The sequence below is a fragment of the Lipotes vexillifer genome, unplaced genomic scaffold (assembly GCF_000442215.2).
Source record: "Lipotes vexillifer unplaced genomic scaffold, Lipotes_vexillifer_v1.1 scaffold788, whole genome shotgun sequence".
Lineage (NCBI taxonomy): Eukaryota > Metazoa > Chordata > Mammalia > Artiodactyla > Lipotidae > Lipotes > Lipotes vexillifer.
The window spans coordinates 2,931,659-2,952,033 of NW_006791862.1; the positions used below are offsets into that span (position 1 = coordinate 2,931,659).

The 20,375-nt window shown below is 36.0% G+C and overlaps 1 protein-coding gene across 1 annotated transcript in view; it reads right to left on the minus strand.

Moving 5' to 3' along the window:
- The window catches only part of MED13 (mediator complex subunit 13), a gene marked incomplete at its 5' end in the record, with an annotated part of 26,507 nt that extends 8,113 nt beyond the window's left edge, over positions 1 to 18,394 (minus strand). Inside the window, 8 exons of the mRNA XM_007464913.1 lie at positions 5,961 to 6,103; positions 8,139 to 8,362; positions 8,902 to 9,093; positions 9,756 to 9,975; positions 11,176 to 11,638; positions 12,546 to 12,735; positions 14,367 to 14,590; positions 18,233 to 18,394. Coding sequence (XP_007464975.1) covers positions 5,961 to 6,103; positions 8,139 to 8,362; positions 8,902 to 9,093; positions 9,756 to 9,975; positions 11,176 to 11,638; positions 12,546 to 12,735; positions 14,367 to 14,590; positions 18,233 to 18,394 — 1,818 coding nt within the window. The remainder of the gene's footprint in view (positions 1 to 5,960; positions 6,104 to 8,138; positions 8,363 to 8,901; positions 9,094 to 9,755; positions 9,976 to 11,175; positions 11,639 to 12,545; positions 12,736 to 14,366; positions 14,591 to 18,232) is intronic.
- Between the last annotated feature and the right edge of the window lie 1,981 nt (positions 18,395 to 20,375).

Sequence of the window (20,375 nt, forward strand, 5' to 3'; positions counted from 1 at the left end):
AGGATGAGTTGCACACTAAGCAGAAAGGGGAAAAAAATGGAAGATGACAAGAATAGTAGTAATAACACTGATATAAAGTTCCAATATGTCCTTTTAAAATCTGAGTTAAGCCATTTGTGGACTGGACATATGTGGTTACTCTTTAAAAACACAACAAAAAACTAGATTTTTATAACCTTTGCATTTTATTCAGTACCTATTCCTAGATATGGTCAGAATAGTATATGAATTGACATAAAACAGAAATTTACCATTCTCCTGCAAAGTATGGCTTACAAACAGCGGAAGCAAGAAGAACTACAATCCTGCAGCCTGTGGAACAAAAACCACATTCACAGAAAGACAGGCAAGATGAAAAGGCAGAGGGCTATGTACCAGATGAAGGAACAAGATAAAACCCCAGAAAAACAACTAAATGAAGTGGAGATAGGCAACCTTCCAGAAAAAGAATTCAGAATAATGATAGTGAAGATGATCCAGGACCTCAGAAAAAGAATGGAGGCAAAGATCGAGAAGATACAAGAAATGTTTAACAAAGACCTAGAAGAATTAAAGAACAAACAAACAGAGATGAACAATACAATAACTGAAATGAAAAATACACTAGAAGGAATCAATAGCAGAATAACTGAGGCAGAAGAACAGATAAGTGACCTGGAAGACAGAATGGTGGAATTCACTGCTGTGGAACAGAATAAAGAAAAAAGAATGAAAAGAAATGAAGGCAGCCTAAGAGACCTCTGGGACAACATTAAATGCACCAACATTGGCTTTATAAAGGTCCCAGAAGGAGAAGAGAGAAAGGACCCGAGAAAATATCTGAAGACATTATAGTGGAAAACTTCCCTAACACGGGAAAGGAAATAGTCCAGGAAGCACAGCGAGTCCCATACAGGATAAACCCAAGGAGAAACACGCCAAGACACACGGTAATCAAACTGGCAAAAATTAAAGGCAAAGAAAAATTATTGAAAGCAGCAAGGGAAAAACGAAAAATAACATACAACAGAACTCCCATAAGGTTAATGGCTGATTTCTTATCAGAAACTCTACAAGCCAGAAGGGAATGGCATGATATACTTAAAGTGATGAAAGGGAAGAACCTACAACCAAGATCACTCTACCCAGCAAGGATCTCATTCAGATTCGATGGAGAAATCAAAAGCTTTACAGGCAAGCAAAAGCTAAGAGAATTCAGCACCACCAAGCCAGCTCTACAACAAATGCTAAAGAAACTTAAGTGGGAAACACAAGCGAAGAAAAGGACCTACAAAAACAAACCCAAAACAATTAAGAAAATGGTCATGGGAACATACATATCGATAATTACCTTAAACGTGAATGGATTAAATGCTCCAACCAAAAGACACAGGCTTGATGAATGAATACAAAAACAAGACCTATATATATGCTGTCTACAAGAGACGCACTTCAGACCTAGGGACACATACAGACTGAAAGTGAGGGGATGGAAAAAGATATTCCATGCAAATGGAAATCAAAAGAAAGCTGGAGTAGCAATATTCATATCTGATAAAATAGACTTTAAAATAAAGAATGTGACAAGGAAGGACACTACATAATGATCAAGGGATCAATCCAAGAAGAAGATATAACAATTATAAATATACATGCACCCAACATAGGAGCACCTCGATACATAAGGCAACTACTAACAGCTATAAAAGAGGAAATCGACAGTAACACAATAACAGTGGGGGACTTTAACACCTCACTTACACCAATGGACAGATCATCCAAAATGAAAATAAATAAGGAAACAGAAGCTTTAAATGACATAACAGACCAGATAGATTTAATTGATATTTATAGGACATTCCATCTGAAAACAGCAGATTACACTTTCTCCTCAAGGGTGCACAGAACATTCTCCAGGATAGATCACATACTGGGTCACAAATCAAACCTCAGTAAATTTAAGAAAATTGAAATCATATCAAGCATCTTTTCTGACCACAACGCTATGAGATTAGAAATCAATTACAGGGACAAAAAACCTAAAAAACACAAACACATGGAGGCTAAACAATACGTTACTAAACAGCCAAGTGATCACTGAAGAAATCAAAGAGGAAATCAAAAAATACCTAGAGACAAATGACAATGAAAACACGACAATCCAAAACCTATGGGATGCAACAAAAGCAGTTCTAAGAGGCATGTTTATGGCTATAAAGCCTACCTCAAAAAACAAGAAAAATCTCAAATAAACAATCTAACCTTACACCTAAAGGAATTAGAGAAAGAAGAACAAACAAAACCCAAAGTTAGGGACTTCTGTGGTGGCACAGTGGTTACGAATCCACCTGCCAATGCAGGGAACATAGGTTCAAGCCCTGGTCCAGTAAGATCCCACATGCCACAGAGCAACTAAGCCCGTGTGCCACACCTACTGAGCCCGTGAGCCACAACTACTGAAGCCTGCATGTCTACAGCCCATGCTATGTAACATGAGAAGCCACTGCAGTGAGAAGCCCTCGCACCACCACAAAGAGTAGCCCCTGCTCACTGCAACTAGAGAAAGCCCGTGCACAGCAATGAAGGCCCAATGCAGCCAAAAATAAATAAATAGATAAATTTATTTTAAAAAACAACAACAGGGGCTTCCCTGGTGGCGCAGTGGTTGAGAGTCCGCCTGCTGATGCAGGGGACACGGGTTCGTGCCCCGGTCCGGGAAGATCCCACATGCTGCGGAGCAGCTGGGCCCGTGAGCCATGGCCGCTGAGCCTGCACGTCCGGAGCCTGTGCTCCACAACGGGTGAGGCCACAACAGTGAGAGGCCCACGTACCGCCAGAAAACAAACAAACAAACAAACAAAAAAACAAAACAACAACAACAACAACAAAAAAAACCCCAAAGTTAGCAGAGGCAAGAAATCATAAAGATCAGAGCAGAGATAAATGAAATAGAAACAAAGAAAACAATAGTAAAGATTAATAAAACTAAAAGCTGGTTCTTTGAGAAGATAAACAAAATTGATAAACCATTAGCCAGACTCATCAAGAAAAAGAGGGAAAGGACTCAAATCAATAAAATTAGAAATGAAAAAGGAGAAGTTACAACAGACACCACAGAAATACAAAGCATCCTAAGAGACTACTACAAGCAACTCTATGCCAACAAAATGGACAACTGGGAAAAAATGACAACTTCTTAGAAAGGTATAACTTTCCAAGACTGAAGCCGGAAGAAATAGAAAATATGAACAGAACAATCACAAGTAATGAAATTGAAACTGTGATTAAAAATCTTCCAACAAACAAAAGTCCAGGACCAGATGGCTTCACAGGCGAATTCTATCAAACATTTAGAGGAGAGCTAACACCTATCCTTCTCAAACTCTTCCAAAAAATTGCAGAGGAAGGAACACTCCCAAACTCATTCTATGAGGCGACCATCACCCTGATACCAAAAGCAGACAAAGATACTACAAAAAAAGAAAATTACAGACCAATAACACTGATGAATACAGATGCAAAAATCCTCAACAAAATACTAGCAAACAGAATCCAACAACACATTAAGAGGATCATACACCATGATCAAGTGGGATTTATCTCAGGGATGCAAGGATTCTTCAATGTACGCAAATCAATGTGATACATCATATTAACAAACTGAAGAATAAAAACCATATGATCATCTCAATAGATGCAGAAAAAGCTTTTGACAAAATTCAACACCCATTTATGATAAAAACTCTCCAGAAAGTGGGCACAGAGGGAGCCTACCCCAACATAATAAAGGCCATATATGACAAACCCACAGCAAACATCATTCTCAATGGTGGAAAACTGAAAGCATTTCCTCTAAGATCAGGAACAAGACAAGGATTGTCCCCTCTCACCACTATTATTCAACATAGTTTTGGAAGTCCTAGCCACGGCAATCAGAGAAGAAAAAGAAATAAAAGGAATACAAATTGGAAAAGCAGAAGTAAAACTGTCACTGTTTGCAGATGACATGATACTATACTCAGAGAATCCTAAAGATGCCACCAGAAAACTACTAGAGCTAATCAATGAATTTGGTAAAGTTGCAGGATATAAAATTAATGCACAGAAATCTCTTGCATTCCTATACACTAATGATGAAATATCTGAAAGAGAAATTAAGGAAACACTCCCATTTACCACTGCAACAAAAAGAATAAAATACTTAGGAATAAACCTACCTAGGGAGACAAAAGACCTGTATGCAGAAAACTATAAGACACTGATGAAAGAAATTAAAGATGATACCAACAGATGGAGAGATATACCATGTTCCTGGATTAGAAGAATCAATATTGTGAAAATTACTATACTACCCAAAGCAATCTACAGATTCAATGCAATCCCTATCAAATTACCAATGGCATTTTTTACAGAACTAGAACAAAAAAATCTTAAAATTTGTATGGAGACACAAAAGACCCCGAATAGCCAAAGCAGTCTTGAGGGAAAAAAACAGAGCTGGAGGAATCAGACTCCCTGACTTCAGACTATAATACAAAGCTACAGTAATCAAGATAATAATATGGTACTGGCACAAAAACAGAAATATAGATCAATGGAACAGGATAGAAAGCCCAGAGATAAAGCCATGCACCTATGGTCAACTAATCTATGACAAAAGAGGCAAGGATATACAGTGGAGAAAAGACAACCTCTTCAATAGTGGTGCTGGGAAAACTGGACAGCTACATGTAAAAGAATGAAATTAGAACACTCCCTAACACCATACACAAAAATAAACTCAAAATGGATTAGAGACCTAGATGTAAGACTGGACACTATAAAACTCGTAGAGGAAAACATTGGAAAGAACACTCTTTGACATAAGTCACAGCAAGATCTTTTTTGTTCCACCTCCTAGAGTAATGGAAATAAAAACAAAAATAAACAAATGGGACCTAATGAAACTTCAAAACTTTTGCACAGCAAAGGAAACCATAAATAAGACGAAAAGACAAGCCTCAGAATGGGAGAAAATATTTGCAAATGAATCAATGGACAAAGGATTAATCTCCAAAATATATAAACAGCTCATGCGGCTCAATATTAAAGAAACAAACAACACAATCCAAAAATGGGCAGAAGACCTACACAGACATTTCTCCAAAGACATACAGATGGCCAAGAAGCACATGAAAAGGTGCTCAACATCACTAATTATTAGAGAAATGTAAATCAAAATTACAGTGAGGTATCACCTCACACCAGTTAGAAAAGGCATCATCAGAAAATCTACAAAAAACAAATGCTGAAGAGGGTGTGGAGAAAAGGGAACCCTCTTGCACTGTTTGTGGGAATGTAAATTGATACAGCCACTATGGAGAACAGTATGGAGGTTCCTTAAAAAACTAAAAATTAGAATTACCATATGACCCAGCAGTCCCACTACTGGGCATATACCCAGAGAAAACCACAATTCAAAGACACATGAACCCCAATGTTCACTGCAGCACTATTTACAATAGCCAGGTCATGGAAGCAACCTAAATGCCCATCGACAGACGAATGGATAAAGAAGATGTGGTACATATATATAATGGAATATTACTCAGCCATAAAAAGGAATGAAATTGGGTCATTTGGTGAGACGTGGGTGGATCTAGAGACTGTCATACAGAGTGAAGTAAGTCAGAAAGAGAAAAACAAATATCGTATATTAACACATGTATGTGAAATGTAGAAAAATGGTACAGATGAACCAGTTTGCAGGGCAGCAGTTGAGACACAGATGTAGAGAACAAACGTACGGACACCAAGGGGGGAAAGCTGTGGTGGCGGGGGGGTGGGGATGGTGGTGTGATGAATTGGGCAATTGGAATTAACATGTATACACTGCTGTGTATAAAACTGATGACTAAGAAGAACCTGCTGTATAAAAAAATAAAATAAAATTCAAAAAAACACAGAAATTTAAGTATTAAATAATAAAAGCACAATTTTACCTTTTAATTCTCCATGACCAATCCTTCCTAGACGGCCAATTACAACTCTCCATGGCAATGAACTCATCTGTACAAGTCCTAAGCACCACTCCCAAAGTTTCTGTAGACCAAATCTTCTAGCGGATCCTTTTTTCCGACGAGCCCTGTTGTATGGAATAGAGTCATAAATATTTCTAAAATTCCTATGATGACATTTCGAAAGAGCTCAAATTTGTGAAAAACTGGTCCCTTCATTTTAATGCTTGATATTTTTTACACAAGTCCTAAGCAAGAATATATATAAAATCACAGGTTTGACATGATAGTTTGTATTTTGTTTAATACATATTAAAATATATACTTAAAATTAAAAATTGTCCAAGAACCACCAAAATTCACCAGAAACACTGCTCTATACCAGAGATTAGCACACTTTTTCTTTAAAGGGCCAACATTTTAAGCTTTGCAGGCCATCAAGATTCTTCTGCAAGAATTCAACCTGCTGCAGCACTAAAGCAGCCATGGACAATAATTAAACAAATGAGTGTGGCCAGATTTGGCCTATGGCCTGGAGTTTGCCAACCCTTGCTTCATACTTTATTTTTTTTTTAAATAAATTTATTTATTTATTTATTTTTGGCTGTGTCGAGTCTTCGTTGCTGCGCATGGGCTTTCTTTAGTTGCAGCGAGCAGGGGCTACTCTTCATTGCGGCACTCAGGCTTCTCATTTTGGTGGCTTCTCTTGTTGCGGAGCACAGGCTCTAGGCACATGGGCCCAGTAGTTGTGGTTCGCAGGCTCAGTAGCTGTGGCGCACGGGCTTAGTTGCTCCACGGCATGTGGAATCTTCCCAGACCAGGGCTTGAACCCATGTCCCCTGCATTGGCAGGCGGAATTCTTAACCGTTGCGCCACCAGGCAAGTCCCTTGCTTCATACTTTAAATTGAAGAATATCGAACAAACCCCTCCCCCCACTTCCCAGAACAAAACAATGCTGTGTTTTCTGCATGCACGTCCTTTATTAGGCAAGTACATAACATTAAGTGCTCTGTGGCTGAGCAACAGTAGCTACCATTTATTGAGTACTTACTATGTACCAAGCAGTATGTCCAATCAATTTACATGTAATACCTCATTTCATCTTAACAGCCCTATAAGGCAGATAAAATTATCCTCCTAATTTTACAGAGAAGTAAGCTACAGCTCAGTTGGATAAAGTAATTTTGTCGAGATCAAACAGCCAGTAAGTGGCAGGACTGGGATTTGAACCCAGATCTCTATGACTCTAGAGTTGGACCTCTTAACCATCATCTCACTTCTACTTTCAGTAAAATGGCAATACACTATTTTTTTATTGGGAAGGTGGTATTATTCTTTCTCTATTCTCTTTCTCATCCTTCACAGATCAATGTTTCTATATTCTGTTTCTTCAGCGCCACTATAACCAAATAATCACTAAGATTTTTTGCACATAACCAATTTCTGAACTTAAAAGAACAGAACGTTTAGATAATAAAGAAGAAAATAAAGAACAGAATCAAATCTGAAAATTAAAGTTACTTCATGGATTTTTCAGGTTCTCTTAGGCAGTGTTCACTAGCCTTGAAATATGTTATTACAAGTGTCTATTAAGTGATAATTCAATATGAGGCTCATCTTTTGTGACCTATTAGTTACAGTCTTCATGAATAACTGGTCATGATACCTAACTACTATCAAGAAGAATTCTAAAAAGAAGGCCACCATTTTCAGAAGACACTCCAACATTTATAAAGGAAAATTTTTAGTAAAGAAAGTTAACTCAGTTTATTAGGGACTATATCTTAGATGGTATATGAGAAAAGTAAATGTTCTAGGATGCCTTACTAGATTTTAATTTGCAGATGGCTTTCTAGTTCCAATGTTCCAAAATTTGTTAGGCTAAAATCATTACCTCAAGGTTTATTACACAGAATATAGGGGCTTTAACCTCTTTTGTCTATGTAACCGAGATAATCAAAATTATTTTTGAGTCCATTAAATTATACAATGTAAATATTCACTACAAAAGATATGAAAAGCACCCACAATCCCAAGACTTAATATTTTAATATATATACCTTCCAAACCATTTTCTATTCATTAAAAATGAAACATAATGTGCATGTATGAATTTTTTTTCAAGGGATGATACAATGATACATTTAAGGAAATAAAAGTACCTATTTGGGACATCGATGTTAATGATACACGTTTCTAAAAGTTCTCCATATAGATCTGTGCAAGATGCAAGAATCCATCTTTGATCATGTGATAAACAGTAGCCCACGAAAAGAACATTGTATTTCTGTCCAGCTTCTCCAAATGTTTCTCCTAGCTCTGTCTGTTTATCCTTCACTGGAGCCAGAATAAAAGGAGGTGTATAAAGTCGAATACACTCTGGTCTCTGTAAAGTAAAAAATTAAGTTACTACAGTACTATACAATCACAGAAAAATCTTTTGTTGAAAATAAAGATAGGGACTTCTCTGGTGGCGCAGTGGTTAAGAATCCGCCTGCCAATGCAGGGGACATGGGTTTGAGCCCTGGTCCAGGAAGATCCCACATGCCACAGAGCAACTAAGCCCGTGAGCCACAACTACTGAGCCTGCGCTCTAGAGCCTGTGAGCCACAACTACTGAAGCCCATGGGCCTAGAGCCCGTGAGCTGCAACAAGAGGAGCCACTGCAATGAGAAGCCCACACACTGCAACGAAGAGTAGCCCCTGCTCACCACAGCTAGGGAAAGCCCATGCGCAGCAACGAAGACCCAACGCAGCCAAAAATAAATAAATTAATTAAAAAATAAAAATAAAAGAAAGATATAGTATATCTACCCATTATAAGATAACTGGAAAATGAGAGCTAATCAGAGACTTGCACTTAGTTTTGCATAAAATCATAAAATGTAGTCATTCAATAACTTTGGTAATGGAAAACATACTTACATCAGGACTTTTAAGAGCAGTTTCCATGGCTAAACCTGGACCAAAACCAGTCAATGTTTTCACATTGGTTGATGTTGGAAGTGGTCTCCGACACTGGGTAAAGGCCGAAAAAGCCAGGGATTTTAAATGCTGGGTATAGATTTGTCTATCTTCATGCTTCACAGGTTGCAACAGGTACTGACAGGGAACAATCTAAGAATTACAGGCAAATATTGCAAATGTTAGACTTTCCACAAGAGAATAAAAAGAACAGTGAGTCTAAAACTCTAAACATTTTATTAGAAAATTTAAACAAAACAATTAAAATGATAACCTAAAGAATGATATTTTCTTATCTATTATATAGATTTTTAATGAATACTCAATTTTATTAATAAGCTATGTAAAAATCTTTAAACATTTCTACATAGCAGTTATACTGATCAATACTGCCACTGACTGCCATAGTCCTGTTGTAGTCTATAAAGAATAATTCAAATTCTCTGCATACAACTTAATATGGTTAATTTTTCTCTACTTCTAGTTTGTAACCTTTTATTTAGAACTCTAGTTTATATAAGTCCATTCTTTTCCTATTTAAGCTTATGAATTTAAGAATTAGTTTATAAAAGTAACACGGGAGAGATATTTAACATACTTAATGTGGTCTTTTTATTCTCTATTCTTACTGTTGTATCATTGCAAGTTTACCTTTTATAAACTAAGATTTCTATTATAATATCATTTATAGTAAAGTCAATATAATAGAACCTGGCCTTTAGAAAATCAATGTGGATACAGAATAGTAACTTTGAAACTTCTATCAACATTAAGCGTTTTAAATAAATTTAACTTACAACATTTATCATTCTCACCTGTACAGACACAGTGCTCTTAACATGAGGAGGAAGAGTCTGGACCATTTCCAGAAAACATCGAAGTAACCCCAAAGTCCATACATTAGAAGAATTAGTGCTCTCATCTTTGTTTTCATATGTAAAAGGATCAATTATATAAACAACAATTGCAGGTGGATAAGTGATTGCATGTGAATCACCATCTGTGGGGATGCCCACTTTGTCCCGATCCATTGTGCTAAAATTTGAAGTAGAAATAAGACAGTTAGGGAAAAAGTTCTCCTGTACCTTCTCGGAATAGCATCAAAACAGGTTCTTAATACCCTTTTCCCTTTTTCCTTTTTTTTTGGGGGGGGGGGGAGGGCGGCGTGTGGTGTTGAGAGCCTCTCTAAAAATGAGGGACATCTTTCTCTTCAAAGAGAACCAAAAAGTTCACAATTTGATGGTGTACAAAGACCCTTGGCATTAAGAGGTCTTGCATTAAAAAGAAGAAACAGAATTCTTAAAACCACAGAGCATCAGAAACATCAGAGAGCTTAGTGCTTAAGTGATAAAACTGAGACAAAGATAAGTTAAATGAGCTGCCCAAGATCACAAGGCTGGCTAGAGGCAGAGCTAGACCAAAAAGAAACCAATTCTCCAGACTTAGTCAATGTTCTATTACATTTTTAGAATATATATATTCATTTCATACTTCATAACTTCAATGGTGATTAAGCTTCATTCTTTGATGGTGATATGATTTTTTAAAACTCCAAATCTTTTTAGATGTTCAAAATGGAAGATCTAGCTGGGTAATTAAGAGTTTGCTTTTAATCACATATAAGTATAACTTTGGGCAAAACTGCATCCAGGTAGCTGAAAGATATAACCAAGCTTAGGCTAACCTAACCTATAAATCAAAAGGGAATGCCTTCTTCATAAAAGTAATAGAGAGCTGTCACCATCGTTGTTGTTATAAATAACTTAAGTGGAAGCATTTTGTAAAGAGCATAATATGCATTATATCCTATTGCTCCCACTCTACAGATAAGAAAACATGCTCAAAAACGTTAGGTAACTTTCCTAAAGCGACATAGCCAGTAAACGACAGATTCAAATTCTGGTACAACTCTTATGCCACTGAACAGGGTCATTCAATAGTGACTTCTAAATCACTGGAGTGATTTGCATAGGCAAATCTACTTGACAGTTATGTCACGGAACAGACTCAAACATCACAGGATAGTTTGACTAAATGGTTTTTAAGGTCTTCATTCCCACCCTGAGATTCTATGATAAAGACTTTATGAAGAGTCTTCATTATAATTTTATAGGTTAAATATTCGACATTATAAAAACTAAAATTTCAAGGATAAGACCAAAGGCTCTTTATGTTATTTGGACAAGAAGAAGCATATATTTATACTTCTGCAAAGGTTGGTATATTTAAATATACCTTTCAGACACATCAGGATGTGGATGAGTCGGAATCGAAGATGACTCTCCAGAAATCCCAGCTGTTTGTAGAGCTGATGGTGGTTGCCCTCCTAGCTGGCCATTCTGAACTGTACTTGCTTGTGTAGACATGGATCCCGCAACACTACTGTTCATACTGCCAAAGGGTGGAAATGAAGGTAGTTTATTTGATGACATTCCACTATTCAAGTTGGAGGATGATGAAGATGAAGCTGAAGTTGTGGTCAAAGTTGAGTTAGCTGTGGCAACTGAAGAAGACATGGCAACACCTGAAGTCATTGTCACAGTGCTGCTCGCTGTAGATGCTAGGGTGGCAGATGGAATATTAGCATTTCCAGTACTTGTCATCTGAGGTGGAGTAATCAAAGGCTGACTTGTAGGGGCAACTAAATTTGGTTGGGAAAGTAGAGAGCTGTCCAATGGCTGGGAAGCAAGGTAAGGACCTAAAGACAATAAAAACAGGATATTTAATTCTTTATTTCACTGATTGGTTCTTTATTTAATCTACTATGTGAATAATAATTTCTAGTTTATACTCTTTTGGTCATTACCCTCCCCCTAATTTGCCTGCTAACAGTGTAGCAAACACTAGCTTTCTATTTCCCCTACAAAGTGAAAAAATTTTTTAAATGGAATTGAAAAATAAACCAGTTTATACGAAATAAAGAAATGGTTTCCATGAAATATAATAAAATTCTATTTTGAAGGCATAATTAATTAAATAAAAATAACTGTATCTAGCAAATTTTCATTAAACCATTCAACAAGTTCCTAGGTCACAAGTTGAGTAGTGACTATACTGGGAACTAATTAAATATAAAATGGAGGAATGTTATGGGGTTCAAATTATAGGAATGTCTAATGAGGTTCCATGTTTTGGCTCTGTGTATCTTTGGATTAAGTCTAAAGTTAAGTCCATTGATATTTAATTCAAGGGTGTTAAAAGCAAGTCTTCAACAGCTGCCATTTTCTTAATTCCAACAAAGAACTGTCTCTCTGTGTTGTAGAGGGAACTACAAGTTGTTTTACCTCTAAACCATTAACAAATCAAAAATCTTAATTTTAATAAACTTAAATAAAAACACAACTCTTCCTACTTGATGGGATCCCTACTGTAGTGATCAGCAAACTTTTTCTGTAAAGGATCAGATAGTAAATATTTTTGCCTTTCCAAGTTACACAGTCTCTGTCACAACGACTCAGCCCTGATCTTGTAGCATAAAAGAAGCCACAGACATCTGTAAATAAATGAGCATGGCTGGGTTGCATTAAAATATTATTTACAAAAAGCTGGTGGACTGGGTCATACTTTGCTAAAATGACCTTACACAATAAATACAAATTCAATACCTAGGTCATATCTGCAGACTTGTGCATAAAGCTTGAGTTTAGAAAATGCTTCACTGTTACCATCAGCTGCCTGAGAAAACCATTCTGCTACCAACTTTTCTGATAGTTTCTTTGATGCAGTAGATCCAACTCTCATGATCCCATCCGTCAATAGTCGAGAAATAGGTCTATGTTGACCCAATCGACAAGACTACAAATACAGATACAGAAATCAGAATTAGTGAGTTTGCTATAGTTTTTTAGTTCATATCATAAAATAAAGGATTTAAGCTATTTAAAAATAAGCTTTATCATTTATAACTAACATTTGCAATAATATCAAGGTGAAATGGTGCCACAGGTCTTTTTACTTTTCTACATTAGAAATCCATTGAATTTCTATCAAAATTAAAATATCTCCAATGAAATAAAACATCTAGATAATAATGGCACTAGATCCATGTAGTTTGAATAACAAAAACTTGCAGAATACAGAAATAACTGAGCATGAATATGCAGTCATTTTAAGTTGTACATCCATCCCAATTCATGTATATAAATGCATCATCCAGCTCTCCCTCCAATTCTGCAGGCCACTTATGTTCGTTACAGGAAGCCCAATCTCAAACAGTTTGCAACACTGGATTAAGAAAGTTTAGACAAAGGGTTTCTTTACTGTAAAGACTTTCATAGGCTTTAATAATCTAACATGTACAGTGAATCTCTAAAAGGTAAATAGACACAAAATGTCTCCCCAAACCTATCTAACTATGGAACTTTTTTCTGGGAAGATTTTGCAGGACTAGTGTTGTAAATAACACTCTTTGGAAATATTTACTTTTACAAAACACACTACAGATACCTTGCAATTAAAGTTAAGTAGAACATTAATGAGGAGCTAAACCAGCACAAACTAACGATTCAGATTGTAAAAGAAACTAAATTTTAAAGTCTAGATTTCCAAGCATTTGTGGGAAAAGGGAGATACCGTTGGCCCTTTGTATCCTTAGGTTCTGAATCCACAGATTCAACCGACCATGTATCAAAAATATTCAAAAAAAAAAAAAATCCAGAAAGTTCCAAAAAGCAAAACTTGAATTTGCCGTGTCTGCAACTATTTACATAGCATTAGGTATGTAATGCTATGTAAATATCATCTATAAGTAATCTAGAGATGATTTAAAGTATAAGGGAGGATGTGTATAGCTTATATACAAACACTATGCCATTTTATATAAGACTGAGCATCCATAAATTTTGGTGTCTGCAAGGGGTCCTAGAACCAATACCCTGAGGATATTCAGGAACGACTATAAAATGAAGTTAAGACTGTATGTTCCAGGGTACTTAAAATTTATAATCACTGTACTCAATGATGGATACAACATGAGAATTGTAACTTAAAAGACCAGCCAAGAATTTCAGAAATAAAATGGATCTTAGAGAGGCCTTATCATAGCTTTTACATATGAGGTAAGTAAGGCCTAGTGTCTAAACCTGAGGTCCTAGAGAATCGAGCCTAGAATTTTTATAAATGTAATTTTTTCCTGGCCATTTACAATGCTACCCTTTGTTTCAGAAAAAGATTATCTTAAATGGGACATACATGCTCTCAATGGTTTTCCCCCAGTACGGCAATTTCCACGGTGACCCATGGTGCACACCTCACAAAGGGTCTGGCTCAAAGCTGTAAAGAATATAACTGGCTTGTATGAGAACTAAACACCTAGTCTGACATTGTTATTATTCTTTACCAGTCAACTGAAATATCCAGTATATTTTATATATAAACATACAAATCATAAGGTAGTTTTAAAACGACACCTCTTTTTAAGCACCTACCTCATATATTGCAGTAAGATCTCTAAAAAAGCTTTTGGCTCCATTTAACAAGGCTTCATTTTCTGGACATAGTACAACATAAGCTATATCTCTTTGAGATCCATAGGGTTCCAGCATAAGTCTCTCCCAATAAGGGAGAGCAAATGGAGAAAGCACCAGAAAATCAAAATCATAACCCAACAAAAACGTGGGGATTGGCAGTGGTTCTGGGGATTCATCAGTTCCTAAATAAGAAAAGACATATTTTAAGAAAAGATTTAAAAGAAGAACATTTATTTTTATATATTATTTTTAGAATATTTTAAAATTTTATTTATTTTTGGCTATGTCAGGTCTTAGTTGCGACATGCAGGATCTTCGTTGCGGGTTCTTCCGTTGCAGCGCGCGGGCTCAGTAGTTGTGGTGCACAGGCTTAGCTGCCCCTCAGCATGTGAGATCTTAGTTCCCCAACCAGGGATCGAACCCGTGTCCTCTGCATTGGAAGGCAGATTCTTTACAACTGGACCATCAGGGAAGTCCCAAGAGGAACATTTAAATGTCAAGAGTTAGTGTAGTCATTATTAGTAGTAAAAATATTTAATTAAAGACAAAAATACCTAAAAGCCAGTGATTGAGACTTTCACAGTTAGGAATTTGATAAATGATCTTTTATAAAATATGTGACTTATACCTTCACTTAAATGTAAAAAAATTAATTAGGACGAAAAACTTATTAGTACAAAAGAAGATATGGGAGGGTTTAAAAAAATTATATTAGTTTCAGGCGTACAACATAGTGATTTGATATTTTTATACATTATGAAACAATGACCACAATAAGACCAGTTTCCATCCGTCACCATACAAAGTTGTTATAACATTACTGACTACATTCCCATGTGTACACTACATCCCCATGATTTATTTATTTTATAGTTGGAAGTCTGTACCTCTTAATCACTGTCACCTATATTGTCATCATTTTATTTTGAATAAACTCAAGACTGGGGGAAGCCTTTTTAAGCATAATGTAAAACCTGTCCATTTAAAAACTGATTAATCTGACAACATAAATTTTAAATTTTGGCATGAAAAAACACTATAAACAAAGCCAAACAATTAACAATAAATTGGAAAAAAGATGTGCAATGTGTATAACAAAAGGTTAATTTCCTTACCATAGAAAGGGGACCTATAAATCCATAAGGAATTGATCAACATCCTAACAGAAAAACAGGTAAAGGATATAAACAAAGTCCGCAGAAACAGAAATGCCTCTTATACATAAAAAGATGCTCAATCTCATTAAGAGCAAGGAATTTTAAAAATTAATAGCAAACAATTATAACATTTACTATGTGCTAGGTAATGTTCAAAGATCTTTACATGTATTCACTCATTTAATCCCCACAAAAACCATGAAGCAGACACTAATATCAACCTTATTTTAGAGATGAGAAAGCACGAATAGAGACAGTAAACAACATGTCCAGTATCACATAAGAAGTGGCAGAGGTGGGATTTAGAATCTAGGAAATCTACCCTCAAAGTCTGTACTAGTTTACCTCTCAAACTATAATGAAACAAACCAGTTTCTCCCATCTACTCAGCACCCTACTGGCAAGGGTTTGGGGGAACAAGCATTTTATTGGTGGAAGTTTAAACCACTATCAGAGAGAGTAATTTGGCAATATATATATTTTTAAATATACACATGCTTTAAGCCAGGGATTGTGTGCATTCTAGAATAGTTGTAATGATAATGATGCAAACAATGTTAAGTCCATAAACAGTAGACTGGTAAAATAACATATGTAAAGAACAATGGAATATATGCAGCCATTAAAAAAAAAAAAAAAAAAAAAGCTCATATGTACTGAACAGTAAGGTGTAGAACTCTGTGTGTCTACTATTTTGGCTTCAAAAAGAACATAAAAATACTATAACAATAAATGCTGGAGCGGGTGTGGAGAAGAGGGAACCCTCCTACACCACTGGTGGGAATGTAAATTTGTACAACCACTATGGAGAATGGTATGGAGGTTCCTTAAACAGAACTACCATATGATCCAGCAATCCCAATCCTGGGCATATATCTGGAGAAAACCATAATCTGGAAGGATACATGCACCCCAATGTTCACTGCAGCACTATTTATAATAGTCGAGACATGGAAGCAACCTAAATGTCCATCGACAAAGGAATGGATAAAGAAGATGCAGCACATATGTACAATGGAATATTACTCAGCTATTAAAAAAAAGAATGAAATAATGCCATTAGAAGCAACATGGACGGACCTAGAGATTATCATACTAAGTCAGAAAAAGACAAATATATGATATCACTCATATGTGGAATCCAATTAAAAAAAAAACATGTAAATGAATTTATTCACAAAACAGAAACAGACTTACAGATGTAGAAAACAAACTATGGTTACCAAAGGGGAAACGTGGCGGGGAGGGATAAATCAGGAGCTTGGGATGAACATACACACACACTAGTAGTATACAAGATAGACAGCCAACAAGGACCTACTGTATAGCACAGGAAACCCTAACTCAATATTCTGTGATGATCTATATGAGAAAAGAAACTAAAAAGGAATGAATATATGTATATGTATAACTGAATCACTTTGCTGTACACCTGAAACTAACACAACATTGTAAATCAAATATACTCCAATAAAATTGAAATATTTTTTAAAAAGTAGAAAAAATATATATATAAATACTATAATTAAACTGCATTTTTCACTGAATATCAAGTTTTTTAATGAAATTTAAATTATTCAGCCATTAATAAAAGGAGGAAAAGGAAAATATGAGCAAATCATCTACTACTTCTGTACATGATGCATTCTAAAACCATGCAAAAAAAGTCAAGGACTTCAGAATAAAAACTATTATTTCAAATATATTTTTAAAAAGTTCCAATTACATCCCACCTTTCAGAGACGCTCTTTTTGGATTTTGGGGTTTTTTAAAAAATTTTATTTATTTTTGGCTGTGTTGGGTCTTCATTGCTGAGCGTGGGCTTTCTCTAGTTGTGGCGAGTGGGGGCTACTCTTCGTTGCGGTGAGTGGGCTTCTCATTGCAGTGGCTTCTCTTGTTGCGTAGCACAGGCTCTAGATGCATGGGCTTCAGTAGTTGCAGCACTCAGGCTCAGCAGTTGTGGCTCGTGGGCTCTAGAGCACAGGCTCAATAGTTGTGATGCATGGGCTCAGTTGCTCCACGGCACGTGGGATCTTCCCGGACCAGGGATCAAACCCGTGGCCCCTGCATTAGCAGGCGGATTCTTAACCACTGCACCCCAGGGAAGTCCCCAATCTTTTTTGGTTTTTTCCCCCCAGAGATAATCTTCAACAGATAGTTCAAGCATTTTGAATGTTCCTTCCATTACAGTTGACCATAAATCTACTGTTTACCATACTGAGAGTATTCATTTGTTACTCTTGTCACAACTGGCAAATTTCTGTCTTTGTTCTTTTTTTTTTTTTAAATGAAGACCTTGGGGCCTTTTATCACTAGTATTACCCTCTCTTTTTTACCCGATTTTTCATTAAATTTTGTAAAATAGTAACTTACAAGAAAAGTAGTGTTTCAGTCTTTATTTGGCAGTATGATTCTTTCTTCACATAAAATCTTACTGGTCAGTAAAATATGTAAAAACAAGCTGTTCTTTCTGAAGTGGGATTGGAGAACCCAGTAAAGAGAATGTTGAAAACGTTCAAAGTAAGGAAGGCTAAGATTGACCACACTGGCCTTAAGTCAAGCATATGCCACCAAAATATTTAAAGATAAATGTGCTTATTAAAGTTGGGCAAAGAAACTGAGAAATGATATAAAATAAGTCAATACACATTACTATAAATTACTTACCATAAGAGCCTCGGCCAGCCATTTTATGAAATTGTTGCCAAGTGAGAGGACCTTGAACCCCCCAAGGCCTTACTGTTCTTTTTTTCTGAATAGCATCCTGAAGAACTGGCTGAAGAGATAGAAGCATTCGAAGTATATCTTGTGAGCACTGCATACTCACATCTACAACCATTAAAAAAAAAAAAAAAAAAAATAAGAATTGCTATTATCAACACAAAAATTTTTATGATAACAAGACATGTAGGGAAGTTTAGCTCTTCATCACCAAGAATTGCTATCAACACAAAAATTTTTATGATAACAAGACATGTAGGGAAGTTTAGCTCTTCATCACCAAGATTAAGCATCTGCTTGTGTAGAGAACTATAGTAAGTTCTATCTAAAATGATCTGTAGAAATGGTTTTTCTAGGTATTTAAAACCAAGAAGAGACAATAAAAAAGTTATTGTAACTCGTCTTCATAAAAAGTCATTCATTAGCTCATTGATCGATTTATAAATTAATCAAATAAATTTCTTCCTTTTTGCATTTATTTTGGTTATTTTATCTATTTATTTATTTAGCCTGTGCAGCTCGGCACGCAGGATCTTAGTTCCCCTACCAGGCATCAAACCCGTCCCCCTGCAGTGGAAGCGCAGAGTCTTAACCACTGGACCGCCAGGGAAGTCCCTATTTTGGTTGTTTTTGGTGCTTATAGGTATCTTACTAGAAAGAAGTTTGCCTCACACAGAAATGAGTTATAAATTATGCACCTTCATTACCACCACTTTGGTAAAATGACCAGATGGACAAGACTGGTTACAATGATTAAAGCTTGTGAAAAATAGTAGACTGTATGTAACAACTCTGAAGTATACAACTTGTACAGTAACAGATAAACTTATTCATACTGCTAAAAAATGCTGTAATGTCCAAAGATATTTTATTAACCTAGACGTAATAGATTTACAGATTATCAAATTATTATGACCTACATTTCTGACCAACTATCAGGATGGATATGGAGGGTGTTGCTCTTAAATGTCAAATGGCTTTTTAAAAAACCATGAAATATTACCGATATAAGTAATCTGTCCCTCCATTATGGTTCAGCTGTATCATTAAACCTGTTTGAGCACTCTGTTATGTTAAATCATTCAACTTTAATTCATTATTATTATTACCTAATTTATTTCTTGTTTTAATTCCCTATATCTAAATAGTGTACAGAATCAGAAGTAATTTAATTTCAGATATACTGCTTAATAATTATTATGTTTAAATAAACTATTATATACATAATAGAATACTAGTCATTAAAAGTGATAACAGAGCTATTTGAAATGGACTAATGACTAATACACTAATAAATTAAAAAACAGGTTTTAAAAGTATGGAAGATAATTTTACACAAACAGAACTATGTGTATTCATATGTGACTATTTACATAAAATCTAGAAAAAGTTGTCATTGGCTGAGGTTGTTTACCATAATCAAATGGAGAACTTTTAAAAAACATATACACAGAGCTTACCCTGAGAAATTCTGATCTGAGTGAAGCTCAGGAAACTACAGTTTGATTTTAATTCAGAGAGATTCCCATAGATACTCTTTCATTCTTAAAAAAAAAAAATTTAATGAAGACCTACTATGGGTCAGGAATTATGCTAGCTGCGGAATACTGTGTAAATAAATTCTTATTCACGTCTTCAGGGATCTTACAATCTCGTGCAGGAGAATGCATGAAAAATAATATAATTGTATATTATGACAAGTGCCAGGTCTCTATACTGAGATCTGGTGGAAAGCAATGGTTTTTAGAATATATAATGATTTTTTTTTTTTTTTTTTTTTCCCTTGCGTTATGCGGGCCTCTCACTGTTGTGGCCTCTCCCATTTGCGGAGCACAGGCTCCGGACGCGCAGGCTCAGCGGCCATGGCTCACGGGCCCAGCCGCTCCGCGGCATGTGGGATCTTCCCGAAACGGGGCACGAACCCGCGTCTCCTGCATCGGCAGGCGGACTCTCAAGCACTGCGCCACCAGGGAAGCCCATGATTTTTTTGTTTGTTTGTTTGTTTGTTTGTTTTTTTTGTTTTTTGTTTTTTGTTTTTTTGTTTTTTTGCAGTACGCGGGCCTCTCACTGTTGTGGCCTCTCCCGTTGC